General features: G+C 37.9%; 1 protein-coding gene across 2 annotated transcripts in view; it reads left to right on the top strand.

The window, feature by feature from the left end:
* Positions 1–21,282, top strand: part of CRPPA (CDP-L-ribitol pyrophosphorylase A) — a 435,402-nt gene that overhangs the window by 259,760 nt on the left and 154,360 nt on the right. Inside the window, exon 10 of one of the 2 annotated variants that reach the window (XM_043872969.1) lies at positions 18,995–19,025. The exons of the other annotated variant lie outside the window; for it this stretch is intronic. Within the exon in view, the coding sequence (XP_043728904.1) occupies positions 18,995–19,025 (31 nt within the window). The remainder of the gene's footprint in view (positions 1–18,994; positions 19,026–21,282) is intronic. 2 annotated transcript variants of the gene reach the window in all.

Below are 21,282 nucleotides of genomic sequence, written 5' to 3'. Positions count from 1 at the left end.
TTCTAACACTGAATTTAGGTTTCTAGGATCATTACCTGATACTATGATTGTTGTTTCTGCTGTTGTTTAGTTGCTCAGTTGTGTCTGACTCTTTGCAGCTCCATGGGCTGTAGCCCACCAGGCTCCTTTGTCCTTGGGATTCCCAGGGAAGAATATTGGAGTTGGTTGCCATTTCCTTCTCCAGGAGTATTCCTGACCCAGGGATTGAACCCACATCTCCTGCATTGTCAGGCAGATTCTTTACCGTTGAGTTACCAGGGAAGCCAATGTTATGATTACAATGACCTTGTTAGGGGGTTATCACCATGGTGCGAGGAGGCTGAGGCTTAGGGAGTTTCTGTAAGTGGGCATGGTCTTGCCGCTATCAGAGGCAGATGTAGAATAGACTCTCAAGCCAGTCTGATATCTAGTCCTCTAATATTAACAATTGCAATACTGTAGGAAACATTGTTTGAATGTATTATGTATACATGAGAAAAAATATTAAATTATAGACTAAAATTAGAATATTAAAAATATTTCTTAGATCTTGCCTGATAGCTGCATTCAGGCTTTCCAGGTTGCTCAGTAGCAGAGCATACACCTGCCAGTCGAGTGTACACAGATGAGGGTTTGATCCCCGGCTTGGGAAGAGCCCCTGGAGGAGGAAATGGCAACCCACTCCAATATTCTTGCCAGGAAGTTTTATAGACAGACGAGTCTGATGGGTTATGGTCCATGGAGTCGCAAAGAGTCGTACCCAGCTGAAGCAACTGGGCATGCACGTGATAGCCACATTCAGCAATGTGTCCATAGAGGAAAATGGATGATAGTAGAGAGCAGAGATGTGGGCCACCCAAGAGCTTGTTCCTTTTCCAGACTGGAAATCTGTTCTTCCCCTGTCCTGGAAGAGAGTATGAGCACATTTTTGGACCCATGATTACTTTTGGTTGCTTTTTATAGTTGCTTGCTGGTCTTATTCCACTGTTAATTGGTGTGTAGATATGAAGGAGTAGATACCTTATCATTTAGATGGAGTTCACTAAGCAATTTGGACCTACTGGCAATAGTGGCCATTATCTAAGGATCTGGACTTGAAGCTTAATGCAGGGACCATATGAGACGCTGAGTCTTCTCCTTTAGGGAAGGGATAGGAGCATGTGGGTAGGGCTGGGGTTTTGAAAATAAGGCAGTAAGGCTGTGTATGGAAATCTCATAGCTGAAGGAGTAATGAGCTTCGAGGGCTGACTGCTCAGCAGCTGTGACCCCCTCCTTCCTTTTCTCACAGAAGCTACATGCCATTCAGTGTCTTGTTGCATAAAGGCATGTGTCATAGGGAAAACCATCCTGCCCTTTGTTTCAGAGATGTACTGTTTGGTCTAAAGGTGATCTTTTCTCCCTTGCTGATGATTGCTTTAGGGTATAACTGAGTTCTGGCTGTTGAGATGCAAGGAGAAATTTTTTGGAGGCTTCAGGGAAATTTTTTTAGACTCTTAAGAGAAGCCTATGGAAAACCATTTTCACTCCCACCAGAGGAAAATAGGAAAGTCTCCATTCCTTTTATATCAACAAAAACCAAAGTAATCTACAGATGAAGTTCACACTGATGACAGCAAATGAAAATGGTGCAGAAACCCTGCATTCTTGAGACGGGGAACTGGGACCTCGATTTTAAAGCACTTGGGAGATGGAGACAATAATGTCCTCATTGTTTAAGACTTAATTTAGCATTTTCTTTATCAGTCTTTTCTGGTAAATTCTTTCTTTGGACAGATACAGAAAGGGCTTAAATAAATCTCAAGGAATTTTTGTTACTTTGTCAACTCTGTCACTGGCACAGAATGGAAGTTAACAAGGGTGAAGGTGGATCATCAGACCCTTTTTGGCCTTAATTTTTTTGAGTTAAGGTAGAGCAGTGTGTTGAAAGTGGAAGGACATAGGGTTGCCTGAAGAAGTTCAAAAGGGTAAGAAGAAATCTTAGCACAACTCACGATTAAACTTTGGGTGAGTTCTAATTGCTTAAAAAGTGCTATGGGTGAGTAGAGTTTGGAAGTGGAAATCGAGAAGCCAGTACTGATGCTTCACTAGTAATGATGCTTCACTACTAATGTATTTGCTATGAAAATGATAAATATAATTCTTTGAGCATCAGTTTCCTCTTCTTAAAATGAGAAGTGTGGAGTAGATGCTCTCTGAAGTCCCATCTACATCCAATTTATTTTGAGTAACACTAGAGATTTCTATTGGATAATTTATGGCATCTTATCTATTTAATACTTTGTTACAGAGGGGTTTTGTTCCCAATGGGCTGATTTTTAGGATGTTATTGAGATGATGTTTATAAACCACAGGGACTGTCTATACTTTTCATTTTCTGTTGAAACAAGAAATTTTACCGTGACTTATTTACCTCACCCACCCACCCACCTCCTAAAAATTCCAAATAAACCCTTTTATATATCATAAACTTATTTTTTTTTCTATTTTATTTTTTTTAATTATGAAAGTATAACATATTTACAGGAGACTTGGAAAATATAGGACAAAGTTACATATAGCTCCACTATATATTAAAATTATTTTTTAAGTAGATAAATTAAGAGTTTTAGTTGACATTTCTTATGGCTCAGCTGGTTAACAATCCACCTGCAATGCAGGAGACCTGGGATCGATTCCTGGGTTGGGCAGATCCCCTGGAGAAGGGAAAGGTTATCCACTCCAGTATTCTGGCCTAGAGAATTCCGTGGACTGTATAGTCCATGGGGTTGCAAAGAGTCAGACATGACTTAGCAACTTTCGCTTTTTTTTCACTTCCAATATAAAACTCTCAAAAATTAATAGAATGAATATACAGAAAAATAGAGGAATATAATAGACCTGAAAGGAACCATGAACCAATTAACATAATTAAAATTTATACAATTTTCACGCAACAGTAGGATATAAATTCTATTCAAATTCTCCTAGACTATGAACTAGAAGACACTGGAACATATCCAGGGACATAAAACAAGGTGAAAAAATTTTATACTTTAAAGTTATTAAAATCATACAGCACTATTCTCTGATCACTGTGGAATTATGTCATAAACTTTAAAAAATTTTAAACTTTTTAATACTAATTAAGATTATTTCAGGCATATAATCATTGACATAACTTATCCCAGAGAAGGTATTTCTCCTGCTATCCCTGTTAAGGTTGTCTAATACCAATTAGTTGGACAATTATAGAAGAATCTGAAATAGTGTATTTCAGCTACATGTCAAGAGATATTTTATGAAACAGATGCAGAGTATGGATTACATATGTTTTTATTTATTGTTCAGTGGTAAATGTTTGCCATCCTTTCTAGCAGTTGGACATTATGTTACAGACTGAGAAATAAATATTGATGATAATCAAAATTACACTAGTTCTGTTGCTCAGTAGTGATTAATTACATTGTTTCTGTGTGTATGCACTCTATATGGAATAGATTAAAAATCTGTGTAAGTTATTTACTGTAAATAAATGGTCTGATTTAAGAAATAATTGATATTTGTTGAAGAATATGAGCACTGCTCTTTGGTTTACTAATATTTAGTGTTTATACTATTTCTAAATGTTTCTTAGTATAAAGAAACATTGTTACATGTGTGGAGGAAGATGCTTATATATAGGTTGTGGAATAACAAGTATCACATTCTTGCATTAATTTAATAATTTATGCCTTTTTTTTGACTTGGGAAAAATGCTCTATTTTCAAATGGAATGATATTTTGAAAAAAAAAAAAATGTGCCATAATGAAAAAGCTTGGATTATAGCAGTGAAAATTGCTGATTTCACGCCATTAAGTTTCTATTTTTGTTTTGGTGCATTTGATACCACATAATTTGTTTTGTTTATATCTTAAAGCTTGAAACTTGGTAAAGAAGACACATGATGATTAACAAAATTAATGAATTTGACCTTTATCATTATCTGTGTATTCTTACCCCTGTAAATTTGGTTGTGGTGATAACAAGACAGATTCTAATTTTTATTAGAACATTTTAATGGATACTGATTATTCATATTAATATTTTAATTTGGAAAATAAATATATTTTTAAGGCCTGTAGTCCATATTCATTTTTTTTCTGTTAAGAAAGTCTTAAATTTTAATGTAATATTTTCTTTAAAATACTTCCCATATACCTCAACCAGTGAGTAATATTGCTACATAAGCATCTAATGAGATTAGAAAAATTAGGCAAAACTTATGATTCGACCAATAAATCTGCCATTATCATTATATATGAAGCTCAGCATTCTCTGATATAACAGAGAGCATAGCAGGTGTACGCCTATATAATGTATTTGTTGCCTTCTTATATTGTAGCTATGAACCTTTTATCTCTCAACTGAATTTTGTTACTAATTAAGGGTTATAGACTTGTATAAAAGATTATATTGCTTGTTCTCAGCCCTTCCTAGCTATATGGCCTTTCAAGGCATACTAATGCTGATGAAAATTAACATCAAGAATAGTTTTTTTTTTTTTTTTTTAAAGAGGTTTCTGAAACAGATTTAGATATTATTTACCACACAAATGTTTAGAAAAATATGTTACTTTCCTATTGCTGGACTTCCCTGATAGCTCAGCTTATAAAGAATCCACCTGCATTGCAGGAGACCTTGTTTTGGTTCCTGGGTCAGGAAGATCCACTGGAGAAGGGCAAGGCTACGCACTCCAGTATTCTTGGGCTTCCCTAGTGGCTCAGCTGATAAAAAAATCTGCCTGCCATGTGGGAGACCTGAGTTCGATCCCTGGGGTGGCAAGATCCCCTCAAGAAGGGAAAGGCTACCCACTCCAGTATTCTGGCCTGGAGAATTCCATGGACTGTATACTCCATGAGGTCACAAAGAGTCGGACATGACTGAGCAACGTTCACTTTCAGTTTCCTATTGCTAATGAAACTAGCTACTAATGGCATAAAACCTTGGGACTTAAAACAGCACTGTTTAGTATCTTATAGTTTCTAAGATCAAAAGTCCTCAGATCAAGGTGTCAACATGGTTATATTTCTTTTCAAGGCTTTAGGGGAGGGTGCCTTGACTTTGCTTTTCTAGTATATGAAGGCTGCCTGCTTTCCTCTCTGTGGCCTTTTCCTCTATCTTCAAAGAGCATCGCTTCAATATGCTTCTACTGTCACACCTTTCATTCTAAACCTTTTTCCTACCCTCTTGTAACTACTCTTGTGATTGCATTCACTTCAGCCAGATAATCTAGGATAATCTTCCCATTTGGAGGTCCTTAATTTAAGCACATCTGAAAAACTCTGTTTGCCATGTAAAGGAGTAATTAGCAAATCCACAATTTCAAGAATTTGAACAAGGACACCTTTAGGAAACTTTATACAGTCTACCACTAGCAATTCGAGTTAATTTCTTAATTTGAAATTAACACTTTAATTCTTAATTTCAAAATACAGCTTTTTTTATTTTTATTTTTTGGTTTATCAAAGAATACAGTGCTAAGAAACAGAGAAACAGTAGCTCAGCTGGTAAAGAATCTGCCTGCAATGCCAGAGACACAGTTCGATTCCTGGGTCAGGAAGTTCCCCTGGAGAAAGGATAGGCTACCCACTCCAGTATTCTTGGGCTTTCCTGGTGGCTCAGATGGTAAAGAATCTGCCTGCAATGCAGGAGACCTGGGTTCGATTCCTGGGTTGGGAAGATCCCTTGGCGGAAGGCATGGCAACCCACTCCATTCTTCTTGCCTCGAGAATCCCCACGGACAGAGGAGCCTGGTGGGCTGCGGTCCATGGAGTCCCAAAGAGTTGGACACGCCTGAGTGACTAAGTGCAGCACAGAGTTTCAGCAGAGAGCATGACAGGGAAAAAAAATGCTTTAACAAAATGAAAAATTGTTCAGGGAACTGTATAACATGATTCTGAAAACTTTGAATCAAATAGAAATATTTTAATTATTTATTACATATCACTTCTCTCACTGTTTTACTATGCAATTAGAGTTTGGTTTTCTAACGTGGTGTCAAAATTGATATAAGGCTTGAGACACTCCAGGATACACACAATGGTTATAATTCCTTATCCATGTCTTTATATCCTTTGTCATAAATGGAGACTGAAACAGATTTATGTAGGGTTTGATGCCTAGGTCATGCAATGCAATTAATGCTCTTCATGTTGCTATAACAGTATAATGAGTGTACAATGTTGTTGTTGTTAGTGGCTAAGTCATGTCCAACTCTTGTGACTGCATGAACTATAGCCTGCCAGGCTCTTCTGTCCTTGGAATTTCCCAGGCAAGAATAATGGAGGGTATAGCCATTTCCTTCTCCAGGGGATCTTCTCAACTCAGGGATCAAGCCTAGGTCTCATGCATTGGCAGGCAGATTCTTTACCACTGTACCAAATGCAAAATAAATATTAGTTACCATTGGTAGTAGTTTAGCAGCTTTATCTTTAAAAATGCTTATGTAGACATTTTAGTAATAGCAAATTACTGTCTCTTGGTAGATAGATGTATCTTTTAGTATACATACGCTCACTGAATACTTTTATGTGTCACATAATCTTAGTAATATCCTGAGGGAGATATAATTATGTAAAAACAAGTCATTGATATTCTGCCTTCAACTGGATATGTAAGATCCTATTTAGGAAGGAAATTTAAAAGTACTCTGAGATATCCAAAAGATGATTCTGGTTCAGAGAATAAAAAGTTTCTGATAATACTGTATATATACTACATTTTTTTTTCTTAAAACCAAAGGAAAATGGTTTATCCTACTATTTTCCCAATATTGTGTGTGTGTGCATGGATGTTTTCATTAGTCTTCATATTCCACCAATTCTTTATTTTAAATTCTGAAGCATTACAGGCGTAAGTATGAATCTTCAGATGTTTTGCTCACAACTGTACTTCATATGGTTTTGGAATAACTAATATCCCAATTTGGGCTCCTCTCTAAATATCCCCAGATGCCAGCAGAAAAAGAAAATCATTGCAAGTGTCATACTATTCTTCGTGTATGTCAGTTCCATCTGTTACTGTCCTGCGGTACATTCTACTTTGTTTCCTAGGTGCCAGAGTCTTTCCAAGTAACTACTCTGTTCCTAAATTCAGCAGCCAAGCTGCTTCATCAGCCGCCAAAGAGAGGATCTCAAAGCTGCCTTTAAAAACATTCAGATGTCTTAAACAAGTTCCAGTCAAATTTGAAGTTGGTCTTTTTTTTCCCCCCTCTATACTGGATGACAGCCAAGCAACCTTTGTTAATCTCCTCTCTGTGCTGTTTACGTTTTCTTGAACATATCTTCTCTCTTATGAGTTGATGGAAGAAGTTAGTACAGTCGGTGTATAGAAAGATACAACAAAATTTACTTGATAGTTGCAGTGCTTAGAAAACCACAACTGTTTAACACGCCCACAAAAATTCCAAACAAAATAGCTCTTCATTTGATGACCCATGTAATAAGACGCCCAGCTTTTATAAAATTATCATGTATTTACTGTTGCTATTTAGCTCCTACTTTGCTGTGCTTAGTCACTCAGTGCTGTCCAACTCTTTGGGACCCCATGGACTGTATGTATGTAGCCCACCAGGCTCCTTTGTCCATGGTGATTCTCCAGGCAAGAAGAGTGGAGTGGGTTGCCATGCCTTTCTCCAAGAGATCTTCCCAACCCAGGGATCGAACTCAGGTCTCCTTTATTGCAAGGCAGATACTTTACCATCTGAGCCATCAGGGAATCCTGAGAATACTAGACTGAGTAGCCTATCCCTTCTCCAGAAGATCTTCCTGACCCATGAATCAAACTGGAGTATCCCTCATTGCAGGTGGAGTCTCTAACAACTGAGCTACCAGGGAAGCCCATCTCCTACTGTAGTTTTATTTAAAAGGAAAGAGATTATGTGGAGAAGAAACTTAATTAGCATCTTTTGTCTTTAGGGAGTGTTTTCAAAATTAAGTGTTCTGGGTTTTTAAATCATTTGCCTTTGAACTTTTTTGTTGGTTTTGTTCAGCTGATTAGTTGTGTCCAACTCTTTGTAACTCCATGGACTGCAGCATGCCAAACTTCCCTGCCCTTCACTATCTCCTGGAGTTTGTTCAAACTCATGTCCACTGAGTCGATGATGCCATCCAGCCATCTCGTCCTCTGTCGCCCTCTCTGTCTCCTGCCCTCAATCTTTCCCAGCTTCAGGTTCTTTTCTAATGAGTCAGCTCTTCACATCAGGTAACCAGATTATTGGAGCTTCAGCTCCAGCATCAGTCCTTCCAATGAATATTCAGGGTTGATTTCCTTTAGGATTGACGGGTTTGATCTCCTTCCTTGCTGTCCAAGGGACTCTCTGGAGTCTTCACCAGCACCACAGTTCCAAGCATCAGTTCTTTGGCACTCAGCCTTTTTTATGCTTCAACTCTCATATCTGTACATGACTATTGGAAAAACCATAGATTTGACTATACAGACTTCATTGGCAAAGTGATATCTCTGCTTTTTAATACAGTGTCTAGGTTTATCATACCTTTGCTTTGAAGGAGCAAGCGTCTTTTTTTTTTTTCATTTATTTTTATTAGTTGGAGGCTAATTACTTTACAATATTGAAGTGGGTTTTGTCATACATTGACGTGAATCAGCCATGGAGTTACATGTATTCCCCATCCCGATCCCCCCTCCCACCTCCCTCTCCACCCGATTCCTCTGGGTCTTCCCAGTGCACCAGGCCCGAGCACTTGTCTCATGCATCCAACCTGGGCTGGTGATCTGTTTCACTATAGATGATATACATGTTTCAATGCTGTTCTCTCGAAACATCCTACCCTCGCGTCTTTTAAATTCATGGCTGCAGTCACTATATGCAGTGATTTTGGAGCTAAAGACAATAAAATCTGTCACTGTTTCCACTTTCCCCCCATCTGTTTACCATGAAGTGATGGGACTAGATGCCATGATGTTTGTTTTTTGAATGCTGAGTTTTAAGCCAGCTTTTTCACTCTCCTCTTTCACTTTCATCCAGAGGCTCTTTAGTTCCTCTTTTCTTTCTGCCATTAGAGTTGTATCATCTACATATCTGAAGTTATTGATATTTCTCTCAGCAGTCTTGATTCCAGCTTTATTCCACAGCCCGGCATTTCGCATGATGTCTCTACATAAAAGTTAAATGAGCAGGGTGACAATATACAGTCTTGATGTAATCCTTTCCCAATTTTGAACTGATTCATTGTTCCATGTCCAGTTCTAACTTTGCTTCTTGACCTGCATACAGGTTTCTCAAGAGACAGGTAATGTGGTCTGGTATTCCCATCTCTTTAAGAATGTTGTACAGTTTGTTGTGATCCACTCAGTCAAAGGCTTTGGCATAGTCAATGAAGCAGAAGTAGATGTTTTTCTGGAACTCTCTTGCTTTTTCTGTGTTCCAGTGGGTGTTGGCAATTTGATCTCTGGTTCCTCTGCCTTTTCTGAATACAGCTTGTACATCTGGAAGTTCTCAGTTAATGTAATGTTGAAACCTAGCTTAAAGGATTTTGAGCATTGTCTTGCTAGCATGTGAAATGAGTGCAATTATATGGTAGTTTGAACAATCTTTGGCATTGCTCTTTTTTGGCAGTGGCCGAAAACTGACCTTTTCTAGTCCTGTAGCCACTGCTGAGTTTCCAAATTTTTTGGCATATTGAGTGCAGCACTTAACCAGCATCATGTTTTAGGATTTGAAATAGTTCTACTGGAATTCCATCACCTCCACTAGCTTTGTTCTTAGTAATACTTCCTAAGGCAAACTTGACCTAACACTTGATGATGTCTTGCTGTAGGCGAGTGGCCACACCATTGTGGTTATCCGGATTATTAAGACTTTATTTTTTTGGTATAGACTTCAGTGTATTCTTGCCATCTCCTCTTAATCTCTTCTGCTTCTGTTAGGTCCATGCCATTTCTGTCCTTTATTGTGCCCATCTTCGTATGAAATGTTCCCTTGGTATCTCCAGTTTTCTTGAAGTGATCTCTAGTCTTTCCCATTCTATTGTTTTCCTTTATTTCTTTGCATTGTTTACTTAAAAAGGCTTTCTTTTCTCTCCTTGCTATTCTCTGGAACTCTGCATTCAGTTGGATATATCTTCCCCTTTCTCCTTTGATTTTGCTTCTCTTCTCAGCTATTTGTAAGCATCCTCAGACAACCCCTTTGCCTTCTTGCATTTCTTTTTCTTTGTGATGGTTTTAGTCACTACCCTCTGCACAATGTTAAAACCTCTGTCCATAGTTCTTCAGGCATTCTGTCTATGAGATCTAACCCCTTGAGTCTATTTGTCACCTTCACTGTATAATCATAAGGGATTTGGTTTATGTCATACCTGAATGGCCTGGTGCCTTCCCCTACTTTCTTCAATTTAAGCCTGAATTTTGCAGTAAGGAGCTGATGATCTGCGCCGCAGTCAGCTCCAGGTCTTGATTTTGCTGACTGTATAGAGCTTCTCCCTATTTGGCTGCAAAAAATATAGTCAGTCTAATTTCAGTATTGACCATCTGGTGATGTCCTTGTATATAGTCATCTCGTATTGTTGGAAGAGGGTGTTTGCTATGGCCAGTGTGTTCTCTTGGCAAAACTCTGTTAGCGTTTGCCCTGCTTCATGTTGTACTCCAGGGCCAAACTTGCCTGTTATTCTAGGTATCTCTTGACTTGCTCCTCCCTTTGTATTCTTGTCCCCTATGATGAAAAGGACATCTTTTTCTGGTGTTAGTTTTAGAAGATCTTGTAGGTCTTCATGGAACCATTCAACTTCAGCTTCTTCTGCATTACTGGTTGGGGAAAAGACTTGCATTACTGTGATATTGAGTGGTTTGCCTTGGAAACATCATTCTGTCGTTTTGGGGATTGTACCTAAGTATTGCATTTCTGACCCTTTATTGACTATGAGAACTGCTCCATTTCTTATAAGGGATTGTTGGCAACAGTAGTAGATATAATGGTCATCTGAATTAAATTTGCCCATTCCTGTTCATTTCAGTTCACTCTTTCCTAAAATGATGATATCTCCTTTTGCCATCTTCTGCTTGACCATGTCCAGTTTTCTGATTCACGAATTCAACATTCCATGTTCCTATGCAAAATTGTTCTTTACATCATCGGTTTTTACTGTCAACCCCAGGCACATCCACATTTGAGTGTCATTTCTGCTTTGGCCCAGGCTCTTTATTCCTTCTGGAGCTACTTCTCAGCTTTTCTCCATTAGTGTATTGGATACCTATCAACCTGGGGTGACTTATCTTCCAGTGTCACATTTTTTTGCCTTTTCATATTGTTCATGGGATTCTCAAGCCAAGAATACTGGAGTGGTTTGCTGTTCCCTTCTCCAGTGGACTACATTTAACATCCAAATATTTGGGGATTTTCAAGACATATGTCAGCCATTGATTTTTTTGGTATTATTATAGGCAAAGAATATACTTTATATGATTTCAATTTTTCAAAATGTTTAAAGTTTATTTGAGGACATGGGATGTTGGTGAATCAACTTCCTTATCACTATGTAATGCCCTGTTTATGGGAATTTTCCTTTACCTGGTGGCTCAGTGGGAAAGAATCCACCTGCAATGTAGGAACCCAGGTTCGATCCTTGAGTTGGGAAGATCCCTTGGAAAAGGAAATGGCAACCCACCCCAGTATTCTTGTTTGGGAAAACCCATGGACAGAGGAGTCTGGCAGGCTACAGTCCATGGGGTCACAAAAGGATTGGACATGATTTATTGACTAAACAAAACATAGTCTTCTTTATTTGGATTTAATACTGTCATTATAGCTTCCTTTTGGTTGATGTATTCATGGTTGATTTTTTCCGCCCTTCATTTTAGTTTTACCCTAACAATATCAGTTTATTTAATATTGGTTTCTTGTAGTCAGTATTTTATTTACTTATTTTTTTAAATCCAAATTGCTTTATTTTCTTTTATGTTTGTGTAGACCATTTATATTTAATGCTGTTACTGACATGGTCAAGCTTACATCTACCACTTATAATTGTTTTGTGTTTGAATACCATTTTTTGTTTCTTTTTATTCTTTTATACAGTAATTTGTTTAAGTATTTGTTAGCATTCCAATTTAATTTATATCTTATTAAAAACATTTGTAGTGAAGTATAGTTGATTTATAGTATTGTGCTAATTTCAAGTGTATTGGAGAGTCATTCTTTTCTAAAGTATGCATATTTTTTTCTGCATCAGTCTCTTTCTTCCTTCTTTTAGAGCTCTAAGAATATGCATGTCAGATTTCATGTTTATATTGTTCTCCAAGTTTCTGGGTGGTTTCTCTTGTAGCTTAGTCGATAAAGAAACTGCCTGCAATGCAGGAGACCCCGGTTTGATTCCTGGGTTGGGACGATCCCCTGGAGAAGGAAATGTCAACCCACTCCAGTATTCTTGCCTGGAGAATCCCATGAACAGAGGAACCTGGAGGGCTATAGCCCATGGGGTCACAAGAATTGGACACAACTTAGCAACTAGACCACCGCCACCAAGTTTCTGAGACTCTACTGACTTGATTGAATTATATTCCTTCTTTTGTTCAGATTTGAAAATTTCAGTGACCTATCTCCACCGTAAGTCTTTGCTCTGTTGACCTTGATTTTTTTTTTTTAAATTGAACTCATCCATCCCAAGAGCTTCCCTTATAACTCAGTTGGTAAAGAATCTGCCTGCAATGCAGGAGACCCTGGTTCGATTCCTGGGTTGGGAAGATCTGGAGAAGGAAACGGCAACCCACTCCAATATTTTTGCCTGGAGAATCCCATGGACAGAGGAGCCTGGCAGGCTATAGTCCATGGGGTCGCAAAGAGTCAGACATAACTGAGCGACTAAACCACCACCATCCATACCAAATTTAATTTCTTGTTTTTTCAAATTACAGAATTTCCCTTTTTTATAATTATTTTTCTTTTAATTATTGTTTAAATTTTTTGTAAATATATATAGCAGAAAATTTAACCATTTTTAAGTATGCAGCTCTGTGGCATTAGGTATATTCACATTATTGTACATCCATCCTTGCATTCCAGTTTTCATCTTGGAAAACTGAAACTCTCTATGCATTAAATATTAACCTCTCATTGTTCTTACTTTGAACCTCTGGCAACAACCATTCTGCCTTCTATTTCTATCAATCTGACCATTGTAAATTACCTTGTCTGAGTAGAACCATACAGTATCATTCTTTTTATGACTGGCTTATTTCACTTAGCATAATGTCTCAAGGTTCACCCATGTTTTAGTGTGTGTCAGAATGCCCTTTCTTTTTAAGGTTGAATAATATTTCATTGTAGGTATATATAACCTTTTATTTATCCATTCATCTGTTCATAGTTGCTTCTACCTTTGATTATTGTGAGTAATACTGTTATGAACATGGTTATATAACTATCTCTTCAAGATTATGCTTTCAGTCATTTTGTGTGTACTATAACCAGAGCACTATAAAACTGCTGGATCATATGTTTAATTATATTTTTAATTTTTCGAGGAACTGCTGCACCACTCTTCCTAGCAGCTACACTGTTTTATATTCCCACTGGCAGTGCACAATCATTCCAATTTTCTCTATATCCTTACCTACACTTGTTATTTGTTTATTAATCTTTTGATAATAGATTTCCTAATGGATGTAATTGGTGTCTTACTGTGGTTTTGATTTTCATTTCTCTGATGGTTAGCATCTTTTCAATGTGCTTATTGGCCATCTGCACATATTTCGAAATATGTCCAAGTTCTTTGCCCATTTTTTAGTTGAATTATAGTTTATGATTTCTTTGATGAGACGTATATCATTCACTTCATTTTGAGAGTTTTTATTCTCACTTTATGGGACATGGTTGGCATACATGCTTAAAAGTTTTTGCTAATTCCACCGTCTGGGTCACCTTGATGTTGGTGTCTATTTATTTTCTTTTGCCTTGACAGTTGTTGAGATTTTTCTGCTTCTTTGAGTTCTTGAGTTCTTGTTGTTGTTCAGTCGCTAAGTCATGTCAGACTCTCTGCGACCCTATGGACCGCATGCAGCACACCAGGTTCCTCTCTCCTTCACTATCTCCCAGAGTTTTCTCAAATTCATATCCATTGACATTCTCTATTGCATTCAGTACATTTTAAGTATTATACTGTGAAATCTGTATCCCACTAAAATGCTGCCAAAAATGTTGATTTGTTTTGTTTTGACAGTGTATCCACCTAGTTGTGTTCAGATTGCAAATCCTACCTTGCCTCCTGAGGGCTGTGGTTTCAAAGTCAGTTCAGTTTTTGAAGCTTTTGCAGTGTTATCCAATCATCTCACATGTGTGCCATCAGGGAAAAGCCTGGGACCTGAGCAGTGTTCTGCATCAAAATTCAGTTTTCAAATCTTTTGCAGTGTTTATTAGAGTCCGTATATATATGCAGTTTTCAGAGTTTACCAAGATTTAGAGGGGGCTCTCTTTCTCCACCTCTGTCATCTGTGTGGTTCCTTTGTGCTCTTGGCTCTCAGGGGCTTCTGTGAATTTGTAGCTCCAAAGGGTAAAGACTGGATTGCTATTGCTGAGTTTTGTTATGTGTGCATGCGGGTGTGTTAAGTCACTTCAGTCATGTTCAACTCTCTGGAACTCAATGGACTGTAGCCTGCAAAGCTCCTCTGCCATGGAGTTCCCCAGGCAAAAATACTGGTCTGGGTTGCCATTTCCTTCTCCAGGGGATCTTCCTGACCCAGGGATCAAACCTGCATCTCTTAAGTCTCCTGCATTGGTAGGCGCGTTCTGTACCACTAGCACCACCTGGGAAGCCCTATTGCTGAGTTTTAGATAAAGGAAAATATTCATAAGAAACATTCATATGACGTTTGTGTATATTGTAGAACAAATTCTAGATATATCTATTAAGTAAATCTTACATATGGATTTTTTAGGATAATTTATTTTTACGATAAAAAACAAAACTTCCACCTAATTGGTGAGTTCATTTTTCCAATAATGAAAATAGGGAAAATGACACAACTGCCCATGTTAAAGCAAAGTCTGGTTTTGTATAAACGTTGGATTTGAGGCATAGTATTGTTTGGGGGTGAAGTCAAAGTTCAGAGGCTTTGGGATTGATAAAAAAACATTCAATAACTTTTAGTCCAGAATGACTCATAGTAACAGGCAAAATGATTTTCCCCATTGTTTAAGCTGTCATTCTGTTTCTTCGATTTAAATATTTTATTATCCTAATGGAATTCTTTTTAGTTTCAATAGAAATGGAGATGAAATTAGGATACTTTAGAGAGTACTGTGATTTGAGTTTGTTAGATTTAAAACTGAGCAGTTTCAGATTTCTCAACATCAGGCTTTAAAATTCTTCCAGTTTTCCAATTTCCCTTTATGTATGTTTACAAATCCATTTTGTTCACTCTAATGTTAAAACTGTGCCTGTGAGAACTATTTCCACTGGTTTCCATGTACTGCCTAAAACTACAGTACATTTCCACCAAGCCATATGAGAGTATAACTATAAAGAATTCCCAGATGTTCAAAAAACAACAAAAATTGTCTCCTGTTCCCTCAGTTGGAGACCTGAAGTGTATCTTATAATTGGTTTTAAAATGTATAGAAATGTTTATAGCTTAGTTATTTTATCCATCAAAAAGTAGAATGAATATTATGTTACAGACTGTTTTGATCTTAACTTGAACTTTTTGGCTGCACTGTGTCTTCATTGCTGCCCATGGGATTTCCCTAGTTGTGGTGTTCAGGCTTTTTATTGTGGTCACTTCTGTTGCAGAGCATGGTCCCTGGAGCTCGCGAGGTTCAGTAGTTGTGGCTCTAGGACACAGGCTCAGTAGTTGAGAGCCGTGGGCTTAGTTGCTCTGCAGCATGTGGAATCCCCTAGGACCAGGGATCGAACCCACGTCCCCTGCATTGACACGTGATTCTTAACCACTGGGTCACAAGGGAAGTCCTTAACTTGAATTTTTTTGCTGAATAAGAGCTACTTTGAAATCCTGTTTGGAATATATTAATTGAAAAATATGTCTTCTAAGTAATTAAAATTCATTGATATTTTTCTTTAAAGAATTCCATATAAATCTCCATGGTTTCCACTTTAAAAATTAAAATTATGCAATTTAAGGACTTTGTAGTTGCTTGGGTACTTCATGGGAAAAAATAAAATTAGAACTGGGTACTATTATCTTCTTCTAATTCTGTGACTCTCTAAAACTCAGTTTCTCTTTTTCATTTAATAATTTTTCCTTGTGATTATATGCATGAAAGACTGGTGACTTCTGAGGTATAACTGATTTCAGTTGGAAGCAAATTTTTGAATAGGAATTGGTAAATTACTGCTCATGGGCCAGATCTGAGGAGTGCTTGTTTTTAATAACTAAAGTTTTTTGAAATGCAGTTTCGTCCATCCATTTGTATTTTCTATGGCGACTCCCATGCTGTAACAGCAGAGTTGAGTTGTTTTAACAAAGGTCATTTGGCTTATAAAACAGAATACTTATGACGTGCTTCTTTACAGAAAGGATTTGCTCACCCTTACGTCGTAAGATGAGGGTTTCCAATCATGACTCTTGCTTTTTCTCTTACATTTGGGATTATTATATAACGGTTTCCTGAGTTACATCAGGATGTTGCTATCAAGACATAACTTAATTTAACTGAAAGTTTGTTTTCAGTGTTTCACTGGTTCTATGGCTAAGAATTTCAGCTATTGCCAAGACTGCTGCTATTTTAGAAGTGTACATTCACTTTGCCTGATTTTTGTATTGTTGCCATTGAAAAAATATTTATCTCAGTGACCAGCTTCTTACATCTTTTTATTATGTTGACTTTGTTCAAATTGGCAGCCTAGCTTTAACTTCATTTATTAATTCAATAAATATTTAATCAACATTTGTTATGCTCATCTTTGTAGTTTTTAGGTTACATAAAAGCAGTGTTTGTTTATTTGTTTGGCATGTTTTTGTACAATAAGGTAAGATGTAAAGTTCATAGGGTGTGATTAAGTAGAGCTATTGTAGCTCATGGATTCTCTGTTACAGAGATATTCCAATGCACATATGCCCATTTTGTAAGTAGTTTTTGTAGAGAAGGTAATCTTTTGATTTACCTAAGAATATTACATGTGCTTTTAACCTAAAAACCTGTCAATATTGCTTAAGATATAACATCTGTTTATTAGTTTCTTTAGAAATGTCTTATTGTTCAATGTTATATTTAATGTTATAGACTTACAAGGTACAATAGTAGACCAAATAGTTTAAAAAACCCACCAAAACTGACAAAATGGAAAAAATAAGAACTTTTAACTTCACTGTAACTTATATTGTATTAGGAGCAGACAGACAGTACTAGAGAGCATTGTGGATTTCTCTAGCTAAAAACAAAGCACATCATGGATATCATGAATTTCAATGTTAGAAGACAGTTTTAGTTTCTTAGCAAGAAGAGCATTTCTGTTGTATATTAGGTATACTGCTGACTGCTTGATAACTATATTGATACTTGTTAAAACATCTTTACTCACCCCAGAAACTGTTAATGTTCCTCTGAAGTGTTCCTTAAATGAGTTGGGTTTGAGACTGACAGGTTAAATATACTTTATCCATCACCTACATACTTTTTCTAGATCTTCTATGAAGGTGATACATGGTAAATACGAGTGCCACAGGTCAAAACGTGTATAACTGCACGTATGTAATTCAGAAAAGAAAAGCTATTAAGGGGTCTTCATTTGTCTACATTATCAGAATGTGGGTTTCTTCACCACCTCAATGTTAGCAAACTGCTATTTTAAAAACCTGGCATAGAAATGTCACATATCTGAACACCATATATCCAAACACCATCTTTTCAACGGTCATGTTCTTGGGTGAGAGGCTGTCACTGCAAGAAGAATTACCGCTTCAGTTTCCCTGTGTTGGAAGGCATTCCTGTCCTCTGCTCTTTACCCGCTTTTGTCCCTAAGCACGCAGTCCTCACATCACCTGCCACCCTGCTTGCTCCTCCCTGTTTCCGCACTCCGAGATGGAGCCGGCCTCTGCAGCTGCGTGGTAACCACGCTTCCACTCTACCTGCGGCCCCGGTTCCAGAGCAGTGGAGCGTCAGGCTCCTCCTTGTGTGATCACAGAGAAGTTGCCCAGTGTCTCTACTGCCTGATTTATGATGGAAGGGGAGTTGGGAAGCAATCCTTTCTAATGTGGGCTTCCCTGGTGGCTCAGATGGCAAAGGATCTGCCTGCAATGCAGGAGAACCAGGTTCAGTCCCTGAGTCAGGAAGATCCCCTGGAGAAGGGAATGGCAACCCACTCCGTGTACTCTTGCCTGGTAAATTCCATTTTTACCCAATTAAGAGTGTGTAGAAGAGCAACCTTCCTCTGCCAGTTTGAGGAGGGAGGTGAAGAAAGTATATGGGACTCAAAGGGTGTTTTCAATAGGAGAGGAGGGAAACTATTTATAGTACAGTTCACCTTTATTGTCTAAGTAAACTACTTGAAAGTATTTATATCAGGATTATCAACAGGGTTGGTGCCAGGAGGATGCCACAGAGCAAGTGGACCTGTTAAGAACTTGTGTGTGTGGTGTGTGTTAGTTGCACAGTCATGTCCAACTCTTTGTGACCCCATGGACTGCAGCCCACCAGGCTCCTCTGTCCATGGAATTCTCCGAGGAAGAATACTGGAGTGGGTTGACATTTCCTACTCCAGGGGAATCTTCCCAACCCAGAGATCAAACCTGGGTCTCCTGCATAGAAGACAGATTCTTTACCATCTGAGCCACCAGGAAAGCCCAAAGTTAAGAAAGTGTACCATGCCTTAAATGTCTTTGGCAAGGGGAAAAGAAAAATCATGCAGCACCACTGACAGAAAGCACAGTTTCTAGGACAAAATTCTCCTTTGTTGGGGGGTGGGATGGGGTGGGTAAAGTTTTGAGGTTAAATCAAAATTAAGCAAATTCTGCAACACAGACAAGTATATAAAAATAAAACATTTCATTGTTTAAATTTTAATATAAATTATATTTTAATTATAACAGGCTTGGCAGTCAGTGCTGGATTACATAAAAGGTAGGAATAACATTTTAAATGTTTGCTGATGTTGTACAGGTGCCTCTTGATACTCAATAGGGAGAGATTTAAAAATGATGCCCTTTTGGCTAAAAATCTATTCTAAAATAAAAAATTTTTACACAAGTAAAAATTTCCTAATATTCCAGTATTTCTCCTCTGGCTGCCTGTTTCTAATCATTTGCTGGTAAGTTATATACAGTTTTGTTTGCTTTCTGTCCTTGCAAAGGAAATGGGAGGATATAGGCAGATAGCACTCTCTAAGCAGGAAGAAAAAGAATCAGTTCCATAAATTAACAGAAGTAATCACAACCACAAATGTTGTTTAGTCAATAATTTGTGTCTGACTCTTTTGCGACCCCATGTACTGTAACCCTTCAGGCTCCTGTGTCCATGGGGTTTCCCAGGAAAGAAGACTGGAGTGGATTGCTATTTCCTTCTTCAGGGTATCTTCCCAACCCAGGGACTGAACCCAAGTCTCCTGCATTGCAGGTGGATTCTTTACCACTGAGCCACCAGAGAAGCCAAAAATGAATTAACTGACTACCTAAAAGAAATAAATTTTAAATAACAGGATTTTTAAAAAAAAGTAATCACACCCTACATTATAGGATACCCATGATATATACTTTCATATTTTATTTGGTTCTAATAGCATATTTTAATTTAGGGTGTGAAAATTCTCTTTAATATGTGGACTAATTAGACATGTTAGCTGCTGGTCACAGAAATTTAGAGCTTCCTAAAACAAGTATATTATTATGTCTACTGGGAAAGTCACAATTACTTGCTTATAATTTATTATTAACATTTGTCTTTGTCTTTATTTTTCCTCAGTACAGCGCTTCTCATTTTTCTGAATCTAAGGAGAATTGTTTTCCTTTATCTAAGCAGGTGAAAAGACTATTGTTGCAAATAAACTCGTTTTGGCCCAGTCGTTCAGAAGAAGCATGTGAATTTTATGGTTTACTTTCCTTTTTTTAAAGACCATGCTTCTTCTTTAAAGAAAAAAAAAAAAAAACCCATGTATTTGTCTGCGTAGGGTACCAGTTGCATCTCGTGGGGTCTCTTACTGCGGCACAAAGGCTCTCTAATTGTGGCGTGCTGGCTTAGCAGTTGCAGCCCGCAAGCTCTCTAGTGGCCCTCGGGCTCTGGAGTGTGAGGGCTCAATCTCTGCGGACCGAGGTCTTGGTTGCCCAATGGCCTGTGAGATCTTAGTTTCCTGACCAGGAATGGAGCCCACATCCCCTCAATTGCAAAGCAGACTCTTAACCAGCAGCCCACCAGGGAATTCCCTATGTTTTCCTTTCCTGACGCCATCCTTGAGACAGACGTTAGTGAAACAGTGATGCATTTTTAGGGCAGAAAAATCTCTGGCTCAGGACCTAGTTTTTCTTAGGCAACTGAGTCACACTGTCAGTTAGCTGGAGACTAAATGTCATTAAGTTCATTTTTCTTTTCTCGAATTTTGAAGCCTTAGCATGTCATCCTTAGGCTACCTATGTTTTTTTTTTTTTTTAGCTTTTTTTTTTTCCATTTATTTTTATTAGTTGAAGGCTAATTACTTTAAAATATTGTAGTGGTTTTTGTCATACATTGACATGAATCAGCTATGGATTTACATGGATTCCCCATCCCGATCCCCCCTCCCACCTCCCTCTCCACCCGATTGCTCTGGGTCTTTCCAGTGCACCAGGCCCGAGCACTTGTCTCATGCATCCCGCCTAGTCTGGTGATCTGTTTCACCCTAGATAATATACATGTTTCGATGCTGTTCTCTCGAAACATCCCACCCTCGCCTTTTCCCACAGAGTCCAAAATTCTGTTCTGCGCATCTGTGTCTCTTTTTCTGTTTTGCATATAGGGTTATCATTACCATCTTTCTAAATTCCATATATATGCATTAGTATACTGTATTGGTCTTTATCTTTCTGGCTTACTTCACTCTGTATGATTGGCTCCAGTTTCATCCATCTCATTAGAACTGATTCAAATGTATTCTTTTTAATGGCTGAGTAATATTCCATTGTGTAGATGTACCACAGCTTCCTTATCTTGTTATCTGAGTAACACTGATCTCTTACAAATGTTTAATATGTTATAAAATAATAAAGTGAGGTAATCCTTTACCAGTTTATGAGAAATTGTCCACTTAGGTATAACTCACTTTCCTGACTTTGAGTTTTAGATTATGAATCAGTTCAGTCTTAGTTGTGTCTTACTCTTTGTGACCCTATGGACTGCAGCATGCCAGGCT

This window comes from Cervus elaphus, chromosome 18, assembly GCF_910594005.1.
Source record: "Cervus elaphus chromosome 18, mCerEla1.1, whole genome shotgun sequence".
In the NCBI taxonomy this organism is placed as follows: domain Eukaryota; kingdom Metazoa; phylum Chordata; class Mammalia; order Artiodactyla; family Cervidae; genus Cervus; species Cervus elaphus.
Note: the sequence above shows the minus strand (reverse complement) of the source record. Positions and strands in the feature narration are given on the sequence as shown.